A 15,287-nucleotide genomic window follows, 5' to 3' on the forward strand; every position below is an offset into this window, starting at 1 on the left:
AAATATGCTATATCAGCACTAGTTTTTTAACACTATCTGTTCAGCAGCTCTTCTAAACCTTCAGATGTGATCAAAACACAAAGTCTTGTCTGGATAATCATTCCAACATTTCTTCTTTAATTTGCAAAATATTTCAAACTTCAACTCAAGATGCATCCGCAAGCACTTACAAGGAACCCTTTTTTTTATGAAAGACTATTTAAAAGGTAAGGTGATATTTGCAATTTAATTGACTTGAGTATGAACGGCAGACGCTTCCTGTGCTTTCCTGTTGTGACATGTCAAAATGTCTGCTTTGAGAACCGCACACCGCTTTTTTATTTATTGTATGACACCTCGCTGTCAAAAAATATATATGTTCCAGTAATTGGTACTGTTGTTATCTGACCACAAACACCTTGCAACCGCTTTCTGCAAATTAATACTTACATACAGACATAATGTAAACTGTGTGTGTGTGGGTGTGTTTGTGTGAGTCTGTGTGTGTGTGTGTGTGTGTGTGTTTGTGTTTGTGTGTGTTGTGCCTGCACACACACAAAGCATTTCTAATGGGACATCCTTTTAGGAAGTTGGGTGACAATGCAGCAACATAATGCAGCTACGAGTTCGACCACAGGGACTACTGAGGCAATGATGTTCTCTGTGGGGTTTCTTAGGGGCCAATGAGGAAACATCTTCAAACAAAGGGCCTTGAAAAAGCAGCCGTTTGTTCTCAAATACAAGGAACAAGGTTAGAACGTAGTCTACAAGCACGACAGTCTGGAGCTTAAAATACATCAGTGCACAACTAGATTTTGTGATGGTATGAGAAGGGGGGTGAGAAATGCCCTGTCTTGACCAAGTGTGGGGCGTAATATTATTTCAAACATTTCCTTTTTCATACTGCTGAATAAATACATCAATGCATCTAAGAAAACTGCAAAAAGTAAGACACTAAATAAAGCAGCGTGCACTGCAATCAGACTGAGGTTAAATGTCTATTTTTTTCAAAAAGATGTCTGTACTTGGCTGTCTTAATTAGGAAGTTCCTAGAGACTTATTTTAAAAAATCCAGACAAATCTACTAATCTAATCTAAAGGTAAAACACTACATATCTTCATTGTCAGCAGTCATTGTCTTGCTAAGCTGTGTTATCTATCTAAACTGAATTTCTCCTTGATCAATAAAGTATATCTTCTTCTTTTCAGACCGAGCTGGATAACAGCCTCTAAATGTCAAATTGGTGTGACTAAAGTAAACAGTGCTATCATGCTCTGGTCTAATGGTTGTATGACTTGACACAGCCTACATACAGTACAACGTATCTCCATTTCCCGTTCAAAATGCAGCTAAACCTCACTGCTCTTCAGAGATACAGTATGATTTAGATAGTCTAGCAAGGGTGTTCAGTCATCTTATCACCCACACAAGCCATCAAAGTGCCCCCCCCCTCCCCCCCCACCAACAGACACCAACACCTCTCACCCAATGCAGACTCTCAGCTGTGAACTTTGCTTTTTTAAATTTGCCATGCACCTTAACTGCCTTTGCTTTATCTGTGTCTCATGCACTACATCACTTTATTCTATCATTTTTATTTCAGTATTCATCCAGTTCTGGTTACTTTATTCCTGTTGTTTCTTATCCATCATTGCACTACGGTCACTTTATTTATCTAATTTTTACCTTTACCTGTTCCATTATTCACCATGCACCTTATTAACTTATCATTTAGTATTTAGCCTACTTGCACATAGCTCTGTATATATATATTTATTTCTCGTTTACTGCACATAGTTCTGTTTACATCTGTTTACACCGATCACTGTCCACTCATATCTACTCTTTTATATTTTATATTTTGTATTTTTAAGTTAAGTTTGCGCTTTAAGTTGTATTTAAATTGACACTTTATATTTAGGTTAAAATGTTTCATCTACTTGCACTGCTGTTAATTTACTGCTCTGTGTGCCTTTGAATTGCCCAGACAAATAAAGTTTTTTTGAATTGAATTGAATTGAATTTCTGAGCAGCACAGTCAATCTGTAAACACATCATTGATAATTTAGGTTAAAAAGTCTCATTTACAAATTCAGCAGAAACTAGAAACGACAATAATTAGGAGCTGTTTTGGCCACCCTAATGAATATAAGTCCAGTATTCATTCTCCAGAAAGCTCCGTTCTGGTCTGACTCTGGTTTGACTCCTTTCTGTTTCACCTTTATTTGAGATAGTTGAATGGAACACGCAATGGTCAAGGTTTCCTTTTTTGACTTTGGTCGTGTCATCGTAAGAAATGTACTTAGACTACAGCTTCAGAAATCTATAGCTATATTTCCTAGGTTTTTACTGGTAGAGTGATATATCTGTCACTGGTATTTTGGGCAGCGACCTGCTTGAAGCAAATTATGACTTTATGTTCGGATATTTTTTTATAAATGATTACTACGGCAACTGATTACATCGGCAATATTCTGCATTCAGACTGCAGATAAGTCGTTGCTTAGTGAGAACTTTTGATTGATTGATGATTTTATAAACAAACATTACTGACTAAAAAGGTCCACATGCGGGGGTGTCAGTAGCCTAGCATGTCATTCCCCACTCTCTCTCTCTCTCTCTGGTTTTCCGACTCTATCCACTGTCCCAAAATAAACCTTTAAACATCCATATGCCATATTCCTTAACACATGATGAAAAGCTTACAGCATGTACTGAATCTTTCTTTCTCCGCTGTAGACAGTTTCTAAGCTTCCTTGTCTGTCTTTAGCTCGTTGGCACCAGACAATCACTCTGACTCCTGAGACAATCCTTCCGCAGTCTTCCATTGCAGACTAAAACAAAGTGTGTGTGTGTGTGTGTGTGTGTGTGTGTGTGTGTGTGTGTGTGTGTGCTTTGAGAGAGCCAGGGTCAGGAAGGCACCAGCCATCAGCCTCTAATGAAATATGTATATGGTTTGGGAAAAGGATGCACAGCTGGAAGGTTTTACTGTTGAAGCATTTCACCTGTGAGGTTAAATCCCAATTAAGCATGAAGGTCTTAATCCTGACAAATCCCTCAAGACTTCAAATACAATAGCGAGACTAATATTTAAATGTCTCCATGAAGACTGATTCTGCTTTTATAGTTTATTCACAAGTATTCTAAACAATGAAATGATGGAGTCAAAATAACTGATGATACTGCTTGAGGTATTACACATTTTCAGAGCATTATTTTATTGCAGGACTAAAATTTGATTTTTTAAAAGACTACAACCAAACATTTTAGATTCTCAAATCCATCTCTTCCTGGAAACAACAACACGATTACATATATCCAGAGGTGAGGTGACACCTAGCAAGGACAAAACAGCGTTTCAGTCTAAAAGTGTGTTACTAACTTTTAGCCTGGATGGAAATGAAAGCCATGAAAATTGCCGTTTTCTTTTTTTTTTTACTAACCTGTAAAAATGTTCAATTCTGCCGGAAAAGTTAGGGATTTAAAAATTGGGCCTCATGGGGACTTGACTCACTTTAGGAGTTAGTCTCAAGTGGCTACATAAGGAACTGCAATTTGTATTTTTGGTAACATCAGTCAGTACGTTTATTTGCAGTTAGATACACAAACATAATGCAGTTTTGGATCGATTTACTGCTGTGTGTCTCAATCGGACCCAAACTGGCATAGGGGTTCTGCACATGCTTTATACTTCTCTCACTTGACTTTGAAGTGGAAGTTGAACAGTTGAACAACAAGAAAAACAAAACGAAAAGATTTACATTTTGAGAACTAATTAAGTTGTTTCAGCTGAAGGATTTATACATATTGAAACTGACCAACGGAAGGAAAACTACTGTTGATTGTTAGGTACGGTAAGTGACGCAATCAGTCAAGAGGGAAAGGTCCAGTAGTTACTAGCTGAAAGGGACATATGGCCATCTACTGTTGCAGAGTCAGACATACTTCTGACAATGACTGATTCTCCCCCCGGAGTTAGTATACCGGGACGAGACAAGGACAGTAGTCCAATTAAATGGCCTGATTGATTTATAGAAAAAGGAGGTAGTTATTCGTACGTCACGTAGGTGCAGGGCAGAGCAAAAACAGCAGACTGTGGAAGAAGGTAGACCAGCACAGTTGCTCAAATGTAACAAAAAGATTCGACCAGAGGTCTTCTTCAGGTGATCATTTTTGGAAAAAAGGTAGGCGGCCACAAATATATATATATATATATATATATATATATACATATATACATTTCAACACTATAGGCTGATAGACTCTATGCTGGCAGGTATGGTCAAACATTCAAAATCGATTTAACGTCTTAGCTGTTTTTTTAAATGGGATTTTTTGTCTGTCAGGAGAGATATAAGGCCAACACAAAGCTCAATTGTGCACCTGCTTTTATATCTACTTATATATGAGACACATGCACTGGCATTCATCCATTACCTAGATACACAGCAGGAGTTTGGAGTAAAGCCTAATGCACATCTACATTTAATAAACTTTGTTAATGGGTTCCTGAACACTTATGATGCATCGTAGTCATCTCGCTGCTGGCTGGAGAGCACTTTATTGATTTCTTCAACATAAAACAAACAGGTAAAAGAGATTATTTATGTCCTGAGAAGACTGTCTAAATCATACTGGTAATATCTTTGATCCCTTTTGAAAATAAATGACTTCATATGGGAAACAATAGTCAAATATTTGCATAACACTTTGCAGCAACACATACCAAACTGTTACAGCATTTTAGAGGAAAGTTGTAAGTGGAGACACAAGACATTGATCCTGCAGATCTACTTTAGATAATCTTATTAAACTAAACTAATGTTGTCTGACTTTTGCAGATAAGCAATTTGAGCATGCTAACTGAGGCTTTTGTTGGCATATTTTAGACCTAACTTATTTAAAATAGGATCTTGTGTCTATAGCACTGAGAAATGATTGAAAAATGATCAGCACTGATGGCAGAAACATTGATTCGTGATGCATTTTAAGGCTAAGTAAACAATTTGTGTGACTCCCTGTATTGGCTCACCTTCAATGTGAGATCCAAACCCTTGAGATATTGGTTTTGGTTGGCGTCATGAACTTCTAAAAGCATCCGTTATATAAAACCATGAACTTCTTAAACTTAAGAAACAAAGTTGGCACATTTAGTTCGTCCAGTTATGCATTTACCACCTTATGCAACAACATGGCTTATCATTAGCAAATGGCCTGTGGAAACAATGATGTCATCAGAGACCAAAGAATAATGGAATTATGAGCCCCATGTGGCCCCACACTAGTATACTATGAACCATTTTTAAACTGGGGATGTTTGTATATTGGGTCCTGATGTTGGGTTGCCATTTTTGCTGCTATTTCTAAAGCTGAAAACTAATCGAGTGTTCTTTTCTGTGAGAATGATTAGTTCCTGTTAGTGTTACAGTTGACCAGTCATAACATTTTGACCTAATGTGCTGACAATGTTAGAGTGAATATTTAATGGAATTACAAAATCTTAATACATTGGGACATTAAGGGACATAAAGACTCTGAGAGAATCTATCTATAAGTATGAATATACAAATATATAAGTTAATTGATGATCAAGTTTGGGCTGCAAAAAATTTGCTTTGGCCCCCTGCTTAAAAAGTAGGACTTTGTGGCCACTGGGACCAGTGCTCAGAAAATGTATGCATGCATCCGTTCCAGTCTAGTCAATGATTGTGCTTCCTCAGCACACGACACGGTTGGTCTCCGGGGAGGGCCAGCAACACCAATCCGCTCTGATCCGTTTCAAATATGCACAGAGTCTATTTTTGATGGCACGCGTCAAGCCAAACATGAAGTCACAGAGCATCCGGTCAGTTTAAAAAAATTATAATAATTAAATAATACAGATTCCTGATCATATATTCAATGACTTTATCAAATTAATGTCAAAACAGGCACCTAATAAAAAGTGAATCAACCTCAGAAAGACAAAGCAACGTGTCGCTTGCACGGTTTTCTCTTCTCTATTCACGTGTGATCTTGTAGTTCTCATGTGATCTTGTGAACCCATGTTTACAGCTTATCATGGCTGGGCTCCATTGTGCTCATCGTCCAGATACGGACTCAGTGGGATAGAGCGCTCCGTCGGACAGAGCAGAGACGTGGAGCTAATGGAACGTAGTGTGCAAGGACTATGGGGAAATTGCGGGTTAGGTTACAATCCAACCTCTTGATTGTTGCAGAGGAATCACTTTTAAAGACAAGAAGATCCCTCCAAGTACTTCTTAATACATGTATAATACATTGATTTTAATTCATCAAAGTAAAGTAATGAGGAAGTAGACAGAGGGTGTTTTGGGTGAAAAAAAAAAAGAGCTAAAAATATTAGCTTATGAGAACCTGACATCTGGGGTTATGACTGTTTCCCTATGCATCACAGACTACTCCATGGTTAACGACAATGTAATAGCCTCACATTCAGCAGTAAGTCAGGCAGTGACCAATAACTGCTGTACATCAATGCAATGAGCTCAGAGTACTGAAGGCCTAATGGGCTCGAGAGGAGAAAGCATTGCTCGACCTTGTGATGAATAGCTTTTCTGTAAACTCACATTAACTGTCTGGAAGGCCGGTTCTATTGCACTCAAGGAAAAGAGAAGGAAACAGCTCACTAGTTAATGCAAATGTGGAGTACAGTAGATTGGCTGACGCCTTGTAAGGGCCAAAATTCAATTCAGGTCAAGAAAGTGTAAAAAAAACAAAACACCAAGACCTGCAATTACAATAGATGCACTGCTTAAAATAATATTACATTGGTACAAATGGATACAGGAAAAATGATGCCACTTTCTATTAAGACATTGTTTACATAAGGTATCAAGTTTTCATGATGATTATTCACTAATGATTTAAATACTAATGCTTATTGTTCAGTTATAAGCCATTGATAATAATGTTTGGATGTCCAGGTTCAGGAAAGTTGTTCTGGTCAGATTGGGATTTTTTTCACAAAGGAAGTTGGCTATTCCCATAAAAATCTACTCATGAGAAACTTAAATGTGTAATTTTTGGACCGATGTACTGAACTGTATTTTCATGATTCGTCTTGCGTATAAGGCATGTGTTCGTAAGTGAGGAAAATACACTGTAATGTGTCCGCACACGCAGCAGAGGAGGCAGTAAGCTGGGTAGCATGCAATTATCGCGGAAGCCTTGAAAAGGGGTCTAGTACAGAAAAACTGTGGCTTCTGGGATTTTGTCCCATGTTCTGTGTTAAGTGATCTGAGTCAGTTACATTTATGTTTGTCTGGTAATGTCAGCCAGATTGGTACTGGATAGTCAGTTGAGGAGCCAGTGAAGTATTATTGAAGTCCATTGGCAGAGACTAAATAAAACCATCCGATTAACCTCTTAGCTGAAAGCAAATGAAATGGGGGATCCAAAGCACTTAATGTTAATAGAACTAAAGGTAAGAGCACTACATTTCACTGCAGCAAAAGGAAATGACAGAACTAAAGCCCTATTTCTGTTTGTGTGGCCTTCTGAAGTTGGCAGATCATAGACTAAACTGTGCCACAGCTGAAGTTATGCCTCAGAAACGTCTCCTCCAGGACTGGTTCTGTTGTACTGCATGCAAGAGACCGCCGTGCCTAGAAATACTGCGGCCACAAAGCCACAGGGGACCGTCCGCCAAGACTCATGGGGTGTGTTTTTGCCTCAAAATGGCGAGGGTGAAATTAAAGGCAGGGTTGTCATGTAATTGCACATTGACGTGCCCACTGCCCACGGCTCTGACCCCAGCTCCTGCGCTCTAATGAAGGGTTGAGAGCCTGAACAAGGCAAACCCCAGCAAAGTAATGGCCACAGCGGTGCCGGCCGAATAGATTTTGTAATGTGCATATAAAGTACAGGGCTCGTATCTTTATTCTATCCGGCCATTCTCACTTAACCATTAGTTCCCTGCTTTGAATGAAAGGATATCATGTTACCAGTCAAATACACTGCATTATAATTAATTATGGATGTTCTTAGGATACTTTATACATGTAGTCATTTGTGAGTGTGCATCGCTTTCATATTGCATTATGATTAATAATGAATATCGTGATATGTCGATGCCCTGAGACAAGAGTGGTTAGTTAAATGCTTTATGTCTACATACAGCTGATCCTGTGCAGAGCCTTTTAAATAAACAAAAAATGTGATAGGTGTCTTTCATTCAGCAATTATTATTTTATGGCAAAACCAACAGTAAAAGAACATTTCCTAAACTGTAATACAATGTTGCAGTTCTGAACACGATTGAGTATGTCACAATTCTACTTAATACGTGTAAGAAACAAATACTGACTTTGTACTCCAAGACTAGACTAAGTCTACTAATGCAGTGCTTCTCAAACAAACAGTGTCAGCAAAAAAAAAGTAAAGAAGAGCAGATCAGTGTGTGACAACAAACAAACAAAAAACTAACAAGACACTTAAAGGGAAGAATGTGAAACTTATCGATCCAGTAGATGTCGCCATTGAGCACCAGCATGAAACCAAAACAAACTGCTGTTTGGCGACATCTCCGCTCACCTCCAGCGACACACCTCAAACCCCCCCTCCACACGCGTCTGCACAAAGGAGTTATCAAATTGGAACGCACCTTAATTAGGCACTAAGCACTAAACGCAAGCAGCGAACAAACTTGTCCTTGTCTCGAGCTGCATTGTTGTATTAGGAGGGTAATGGTAGCGCTGACCATGATCGAAAAACGCTAAAGTGACATACAAATAAGCAGTGAGTGCAGTATGATATTCTTCTTTTCTCTAGTCCCTCACAGACAGCTCGAACAGCACAGACAGCAGATCTCGTGCGTCACACTCATTACACTCATGACTCGGAGTGATATTTAAAGAAGATATACTTCGATTTCTGCTATATTTATGGTGTAAAATGACGCACATTCTTCCTTTAAGAGGAAGCCGTTAAAAGCGATACTGTAAAAAGGAACTTACAGATTTATGATGTCTAGTGTAGATTAATTTTCAGCCTCACATTTACCTGGAAGTCCTCTCACAAAATTAGCCATGCTTTGCTAGTAGTGAAAAAACAGTGTGCATTGTTTTTGTTAATCCTTGCTGCCGTCATGACTCCGGGCCCCAACTAGGGATCCTACACTCCACTTTGGGAATCATTGCACTAATGTAACATGCATTGAAATAGAGAAGAATGACACATTCTGTTGCACAGTTAGTACGTTTAGTTTTGACTATTGTGCAAATTTTGCTGATAAAACCTACTCATATCGAAATCATTTGCATTTGATAATGCAGTATTTCCATAGCAGGATATTCGTGCTTTAACTAAATTAAATGATGTGAAACTTTATTCCAACCACAAAAAATGGCACACATGAACTGTATACAGTATCAGGTCCAGGGCAGGCTGTAGTTAAGCAGTGGAAACTTTCCCTGAGGAATGGTTTTACCAGCTGAGGGGCCAGCTACTCTGAGGGAAGGAGGGTTATACTGTCGATTACTTTCAAACGAGGGGTTGCAGCTTGTAGGTTATTGCTTAAATAATATAGCATTATAGTGTGCAGGAAATCACACATATGGTGAATTGATGATTTACAGGAGACATATAACTCCTGAAAGTGGAAAAGGCAGCGAAAGAGAGCTTTAATTACTGTCATGCTGACAAAAATGAAAACGAAAACCCAGCCTCAGTGGTTGCCTATAGTTTAGTGAGGGTGGTCCAACAAAAGTGAAAACCCTCCACCCATACTCTTCTTCAGTAGTCTATGAATACACATAGTCTCACTCTAACCATTTATTATGGGTACGTACTTGCTGATGGTTTCATATTTGGCTCAAAGTTTATGTAAATGCAGATGTCAGCCCCACATCACTGTAGTTTGCTGAAAAACCCAAGGTTTTTCCAACCATGTTCTCGGTCAGTTAATCCAGCTGCCTGTACGTAGACCCGCTCTGTGATTGGACCCAGATTTGCTGCGGGTCCAGACTAACGATTTGGCTTTCCCCCCCGAGATTTTCCCATTGCTGCTGGCACAGTGCGACCTGCAGGAAATGGCTGAGAACTGTGACTGTGACAATGCTAATGGACCAACGCCAGACCACAGCTGTTTATTCAACCACACAAAACATTCCTCTGGTTTAATAACCACAAACACTGGAAGAGATCTGCTATTTAATGACTTTGTCTGTGATACATAATGTGCTTCGTTTGGGGAAAATGAGGGCTTCATGTGTGGCAGCATATGAAGTAAAGCAATAAGATTCTTAGCCTTTGAATCACATTCACAAAGTGCACAAATCTAGGGCCCGATGTCATGACTCAGTTTTTCTTGGTGCAATTTCAGGATTGTGTTTGAAGATAAAGTATATTGTTTCAGTCACTGTCCAGCCCTTTTCTGTTTACTTCTAGTCAGGAAAGTCTTAAAATGTCGGCAATGTAGATTCCACTTCGCCACATCTATTTCAAAGATCCATCCTCTGTCTTTCTACCTCCCAGACTCTCCTTTTGCTGGTTGCCAGCCCTGCCCATCCTTCCTGGATATGAGGTCACAACAGAAGGACCAGAACAAAGGATGGGCTGCAGTCATCTCAGCTTCGACTCTTGCAGCATATTGTATGCTTTTTTATTTTTATTTTGTGTGATTAACAGAAAAATCAGCTGCTACCGACAACAAGGCTTTTGTCATGTGAGCAAAAGCAATTTTTGTCTGTTTAAATCTGCAAAGACAAGGCTTTTGTTGCACTTAATATCTATGAAATCAAATTAACCTTGCACATAATAGTAAGTAGTTATAGTCCCTAAAGTTTAGTTCTTTATGTCAAGCAGCAACCTCCTGTACTGAAAGATTAAGCCAATGCAGAGGTGCAAAAAACTGCAGTTCCTGGAGTGTCCGCTTGAGACTAGCTCCAAAAGACTCAGAAGTCACATACACACCGACTCAAAAATGCCCGTTTTTTACAGCAGAAAAAACATGTTTACAGCCTGGTACAAATAATGATGTTGGTCTTATTAGTTAATTCTTTATCTGCAAACATTGAACAGGGGGGATGTTTTTTTGATTTGATTTTATGAAGGATACAAGTTACTCATAGTTAAGTTGTGTGCCTGATCTGAGGTGCAGTGTAGCGGTTTGTTAGGAGGCTTAAAACCCGCCTCACCTCAGTCGTTGACTGAAAGTTCGGTTGGGACGCATTCCCAGCATGATGAACGTCATCGACAGGCTTCCTCAACCCTCTGCAGTAACCAATGTATGACGTCACTCGGGCATCGTCCATTAATGTGCCTCAATCGGGTTTTTATCTATGTTTTCTAGAAATCATTTTTTGAAGTTGTGTTATAATTATTATTATTATAGATTTATATTTTGCCCTTTATTCCTTTATTAGAGAGGCAGGACAGTGGACACATTTGGAAATCAGGGAGAGAGAGAGTGAGAGAGAGTGGGGAATGACATGCGGCAAAGGAGCCACAGGTCGGATTCGAACCCAGACACATGTCCGCTTGGAGGACTGTAGCCTCTGTACATGCGGCGCTGCCGGTGGACTAGTGGTTAGTTTGCCACTCATGTTGTATCATTGAGGGATTACAATGGTCACTGTTGACATACAGTACCCCCCTCCCCACCGGATTGTTGATGGACGGCTTGCCTCCCCCCACCCCCTTGCTCCCTATCCCTCTTCCTGCATCTTATCCCATCTCTCCCCCTATCCCCTTCCAAGCCCGGCGCAGTCTAGGCCTGTGAAGGCTGTTTCTGCCTTTTAATAAGGCAGTTTTTTCTTACCACTGTAACTTTTGCTGCTTTGCTAAAGTGCTCATGATGGATAGGCCGGATCTTTGTAATATAGCAATAAGTAAGGTCTTTTACCTGCTCTTTGTAACATAACAATAAGTAAGGTCTTTTACCTGCTTTTTGTAACATAACAATAAGTAAGGTCTTTTACCTGCTTTTTGTAAAGTGTCTCGATAACACTTGTTATGAGTTGACGCTATACAAATAAAAATTGATTGATTGATTGATACCTTATTTGCTTTTAGTGAGTTATGTGACTTACCTGCTCTCTTCCCATCTTGAATAGGACTAATCTCACTCTATTTCATATTTATCAATCTGTTACTCTATCTCTTTGTCCTGTAGTTTATTTAATCTGGCTGAAATAAATCAAGACAGCTAGCCAGCTAGCTTTCCAATTAATTTGGGACAGCTTGCATGCTTCAAATATTAATCTATTTTAAACTTTCCAAATAATTTGAGACAGCTTGCATGCTTCAAATATTAAACTATGTTAAATTTGCCATAAGAATTACTGTTTACTTAGTAAGTAAAGCTTGCAGTTTCAAGAAGCTGACTTGGCTTAATGCTACTTTTAACTACCCATAGTTTATTCTAAGACATATTAAAGGTCTATAAAGCAACTGAACTATAATTATTTCAGTTAAGCCATTTCTGACTCCTTGCCATGATTTTGGGATAGTGAAAACATTTCGGATTAAAAGATTAGAAAGCTAAATGACTGGAGTCCCCCATTAGAAAATGTTTTTCAGCATTTCTGGGACAATAAATTGCAACACATCTTAAACACATTGTGAGTTTCCACATACCTCCTGGCTTGGATATGCTTGATGAATTGAGCTGACCCTAAAGCCGTCCCAGCCTCTCAGCTCTTGCCCGGGTTGGAGGAGGGGGGAGGGGGGGGAGGGGGGGGAGTGGGGGAGTGACTTCCAGCCAACCGTCGACACAAGCTCCGAAGTTTGGAGACTTCAGTGAAAGATGAGGAGCGGGCTCTTTCCTATCGAGCGAGGAACAAGGAATTAAAGTTCAAACGTAGGAAAATGAGGAAAAACGACAACTCAGCAATGAAATGTGTGTCCGTCAGTGTGCGTTGAACTCACCATCTAAAGCCTGTCTGCGAGCAGCCCGCGGTAAGTTCTGTTAATGCTCTCCTTTTGGGGGAATAGAGCGTCAATAGATTAATTAGGTCTGCTTTCATTTGCATCGATTAGCTATGTCTAACGTGCTTCATCGTGATTCAAAATTAAGATAGTATCATGTCTAAAAAGTAACTATTAACTCTTCATTTACACTTCACATTTTGCACCCAGCTGGAAAAGTCAACCGTCCAGTCCTCTTATGTAAACAAAACATTCAGAGTTTGAGTGTTTTTGAACATGCAAATTCTATTTCCATAAAGGTTAACGTTTTTTTTTTTGGCGTTTTTTTTGACTAAACTGAACGACCTCTTGTTTGCACTTGCATGAAAAATGGGTTTATTCAGTGAAATGATTCTGACCAAACCAGTCACCCCTTTTTTTTTTTTTATAAAATGATATTGACTATGGATTGTGTGCTGCTCTCTGTATTAACACACATCTTCCACTGCAGTTGGACACTGTGGATTTGCTGACACTGGACTCCTTGCTCACTTCTGACATCCAGTGTCAGCAGCCATGATCAACAGTCAGATTCAGCTCCACTACAACTACACAGGCAAGCTGGACCACAGGCCCAGCATTGGCACCACCCCGGGCACTGTGGATGCCAAAACCATTGTGTTCCTCATCATATGCTGCTTCATCGTCCTGGAGAACCTCACCGTGCTCGTCGCTATATGGAGAAACCACCGTTTCCACAACCGCATGTACTTTTTCATCGGGAACCTGGCTCTGTGCGACATGCTGGCCGGTGTTGCCTACCTGGTCAACCTGCTTCTCTCTGGAGAGAAGACCCTGCAGCTCTCACCTTCTCTCTGGTTTGTCAGAGAGGGGAGCATGTTTGTAGCGCTTAGTGCCTCCATTTTTAGTCTCCTGGCAATCGCCATAGAGAGACATCTGACTATGATTAAAATGAGGCCTTATGATGCCAACAAGAACTACAGAGTGTTTCTGCTCATAGGGACCTGCTGGTTGATTGCGATATCTATTGGAGCTTTGCCTATTCTGGGATGGAACTGCCTGGGTGATCTCCCTGACTGCTCCACAGTGCTTCCTCTCTACACCAAGAAATATGTAGCTTTCTGTATCATAGTTTTCATGCTCTTGCTCTTAGCCATTTCAATACTTTATGCCCGAATCTACATCCTTGTGAAGTCCAGCAGCAGAAAGGTGAACAAGAACAGAAACTCTGAGCATGCCATGTCCCTGCTGCGCACTGTCATCATTGTCGTCGGAGTCTTCATCGCCTGCTGGACACCCATCTTTGTGCTGCTCCTGGTGGATGTGGCATGCAAGAAGCGCTGCCCCATCCTCTACAAGGCGGACTGGTTCATCGCAGTGGCCGTGCTCAACTCAGCCATGAACCCGGTGATTTACACTCTGGCCAGCCGCGAGATGAGGCGGGCCTTCCTGGGTCTGGTGTGCGGTGTTTGCTACAGGGAAAAGGCTTCAGGGAACGGCAGCGGGAACAGGCAGTCTCTGGAGCCCAGCCGCAGTAGGAGCAAGTCGTGGAGCAGCCAGAACAACCCAAACCAGAGCCAGCAGAGCTCCAGGCAGGCAGAGACTGGCGCGGCCCATGGACAGGTCTCAGTGGTGGCAGGAGGGGCTGCTCACGCTGTACTTGAGAGTGACAGGAAAGAGTGAAAGAAGGGAGGGAGATACCTGTGGAAGGAAGGTGAGGGTTGTCCCAGTGTTCACACACCTGTGAGTGATGACAGACTTAGAATGAAGAAATGCTTGAATTAATTTGGCTGCAGGTCAGTGTTTTCTCCTTTATGCTTGATACTGATTGATCTGCATCATCTTTAATCCATAATTGAAAGTGTCCACACTTGGCATCAGACTGTATAATATACGACACCAAAAATGTTCAAATGAAACAATATCACCTCTTTGTCATGTACAGCTTACACAAATCCAAATATGATCATATTTAATTTATATGAATGGATACACATATCAAAACAAAGCATGGTAAAAAAAAAAAAAAAAACATTAAAAAGCGGACTGTTTTTTACATTAGCTTCTGAAAATTGAATGTTTTAGATGTATGTTGACTGAAAGATGTTCTGCCTAAACATTTACCCGTTTACACATGTAACCATCCAAGACATGAAATGGCTGAAAAAATCAATTCATAAAGTGCAATTATATTTCTGCAAAAACAAAATGTAATGGAAGGAAGATTGTAGCGAACAAGTATTGTAATGACAAACAATATAAACTATTTATTATTCTATGCAATGTAACCTGTCATTTTGTATTTACTTAGCGATACTGCAGTATACTGTGCAGTTACTGTAAGTAAAAAAAAAAACAACTGCACAATAAATTGTAGATGTGATGTAAATGACATAAAAACGAGCATTGAAGACTTGAA

The 15,287-nt window shown here is 40.0% G+C and overlaps 1 protein-coding gene across 1 annotated transcript; it reads left to right on the top strand.

Moving 5' to 3' along the window:
- The first annotated feature begins 12,688 nt into the window (after window positions 1-12,688).
- Window positions 12,689-15,287, top strand: LOC132991779 (sphingosine 1-phosphate receptor 3). Its single transcript, XM_061060648.1, has 2 exons — window positions 12,689-12,898; window positions 13,359-15,287. Exon 2 carries the CDS (start codon window positions 13,424-13,426, stop codon window positions 14,549-14,551), a length of 1,128 nt encoding a protein of 375 aa, XP_060916631.1. The 5' UTR covers window positions 12,689-12,898; window positions 13,359-13,423; the 3' UTR covers window positions 14,552-15,287.

This window comes from Labrus mixtus, chromosome 17 (genome assembly GCF_963584025.1).
Source record: "Labrus mixtus chromosome 17, fLabMix1.1, whole genome shotgun sequence".
In the NCBI taxonomy this organism is placed as follows: Eukaryota; Metazoa; Chordata; class Actinopteri; order Labriformes; family Labridae; genus Labrus; species Labrus mixtus.

Coding starts and splice junctions, on each gene's coding strand:
- LOC132991779 (XM_061060648.1), top strand. CDS start 13,424: ATGATCAACAGTCAGATTCAGCTCCACTACAACTACACAGGCAAGCTG.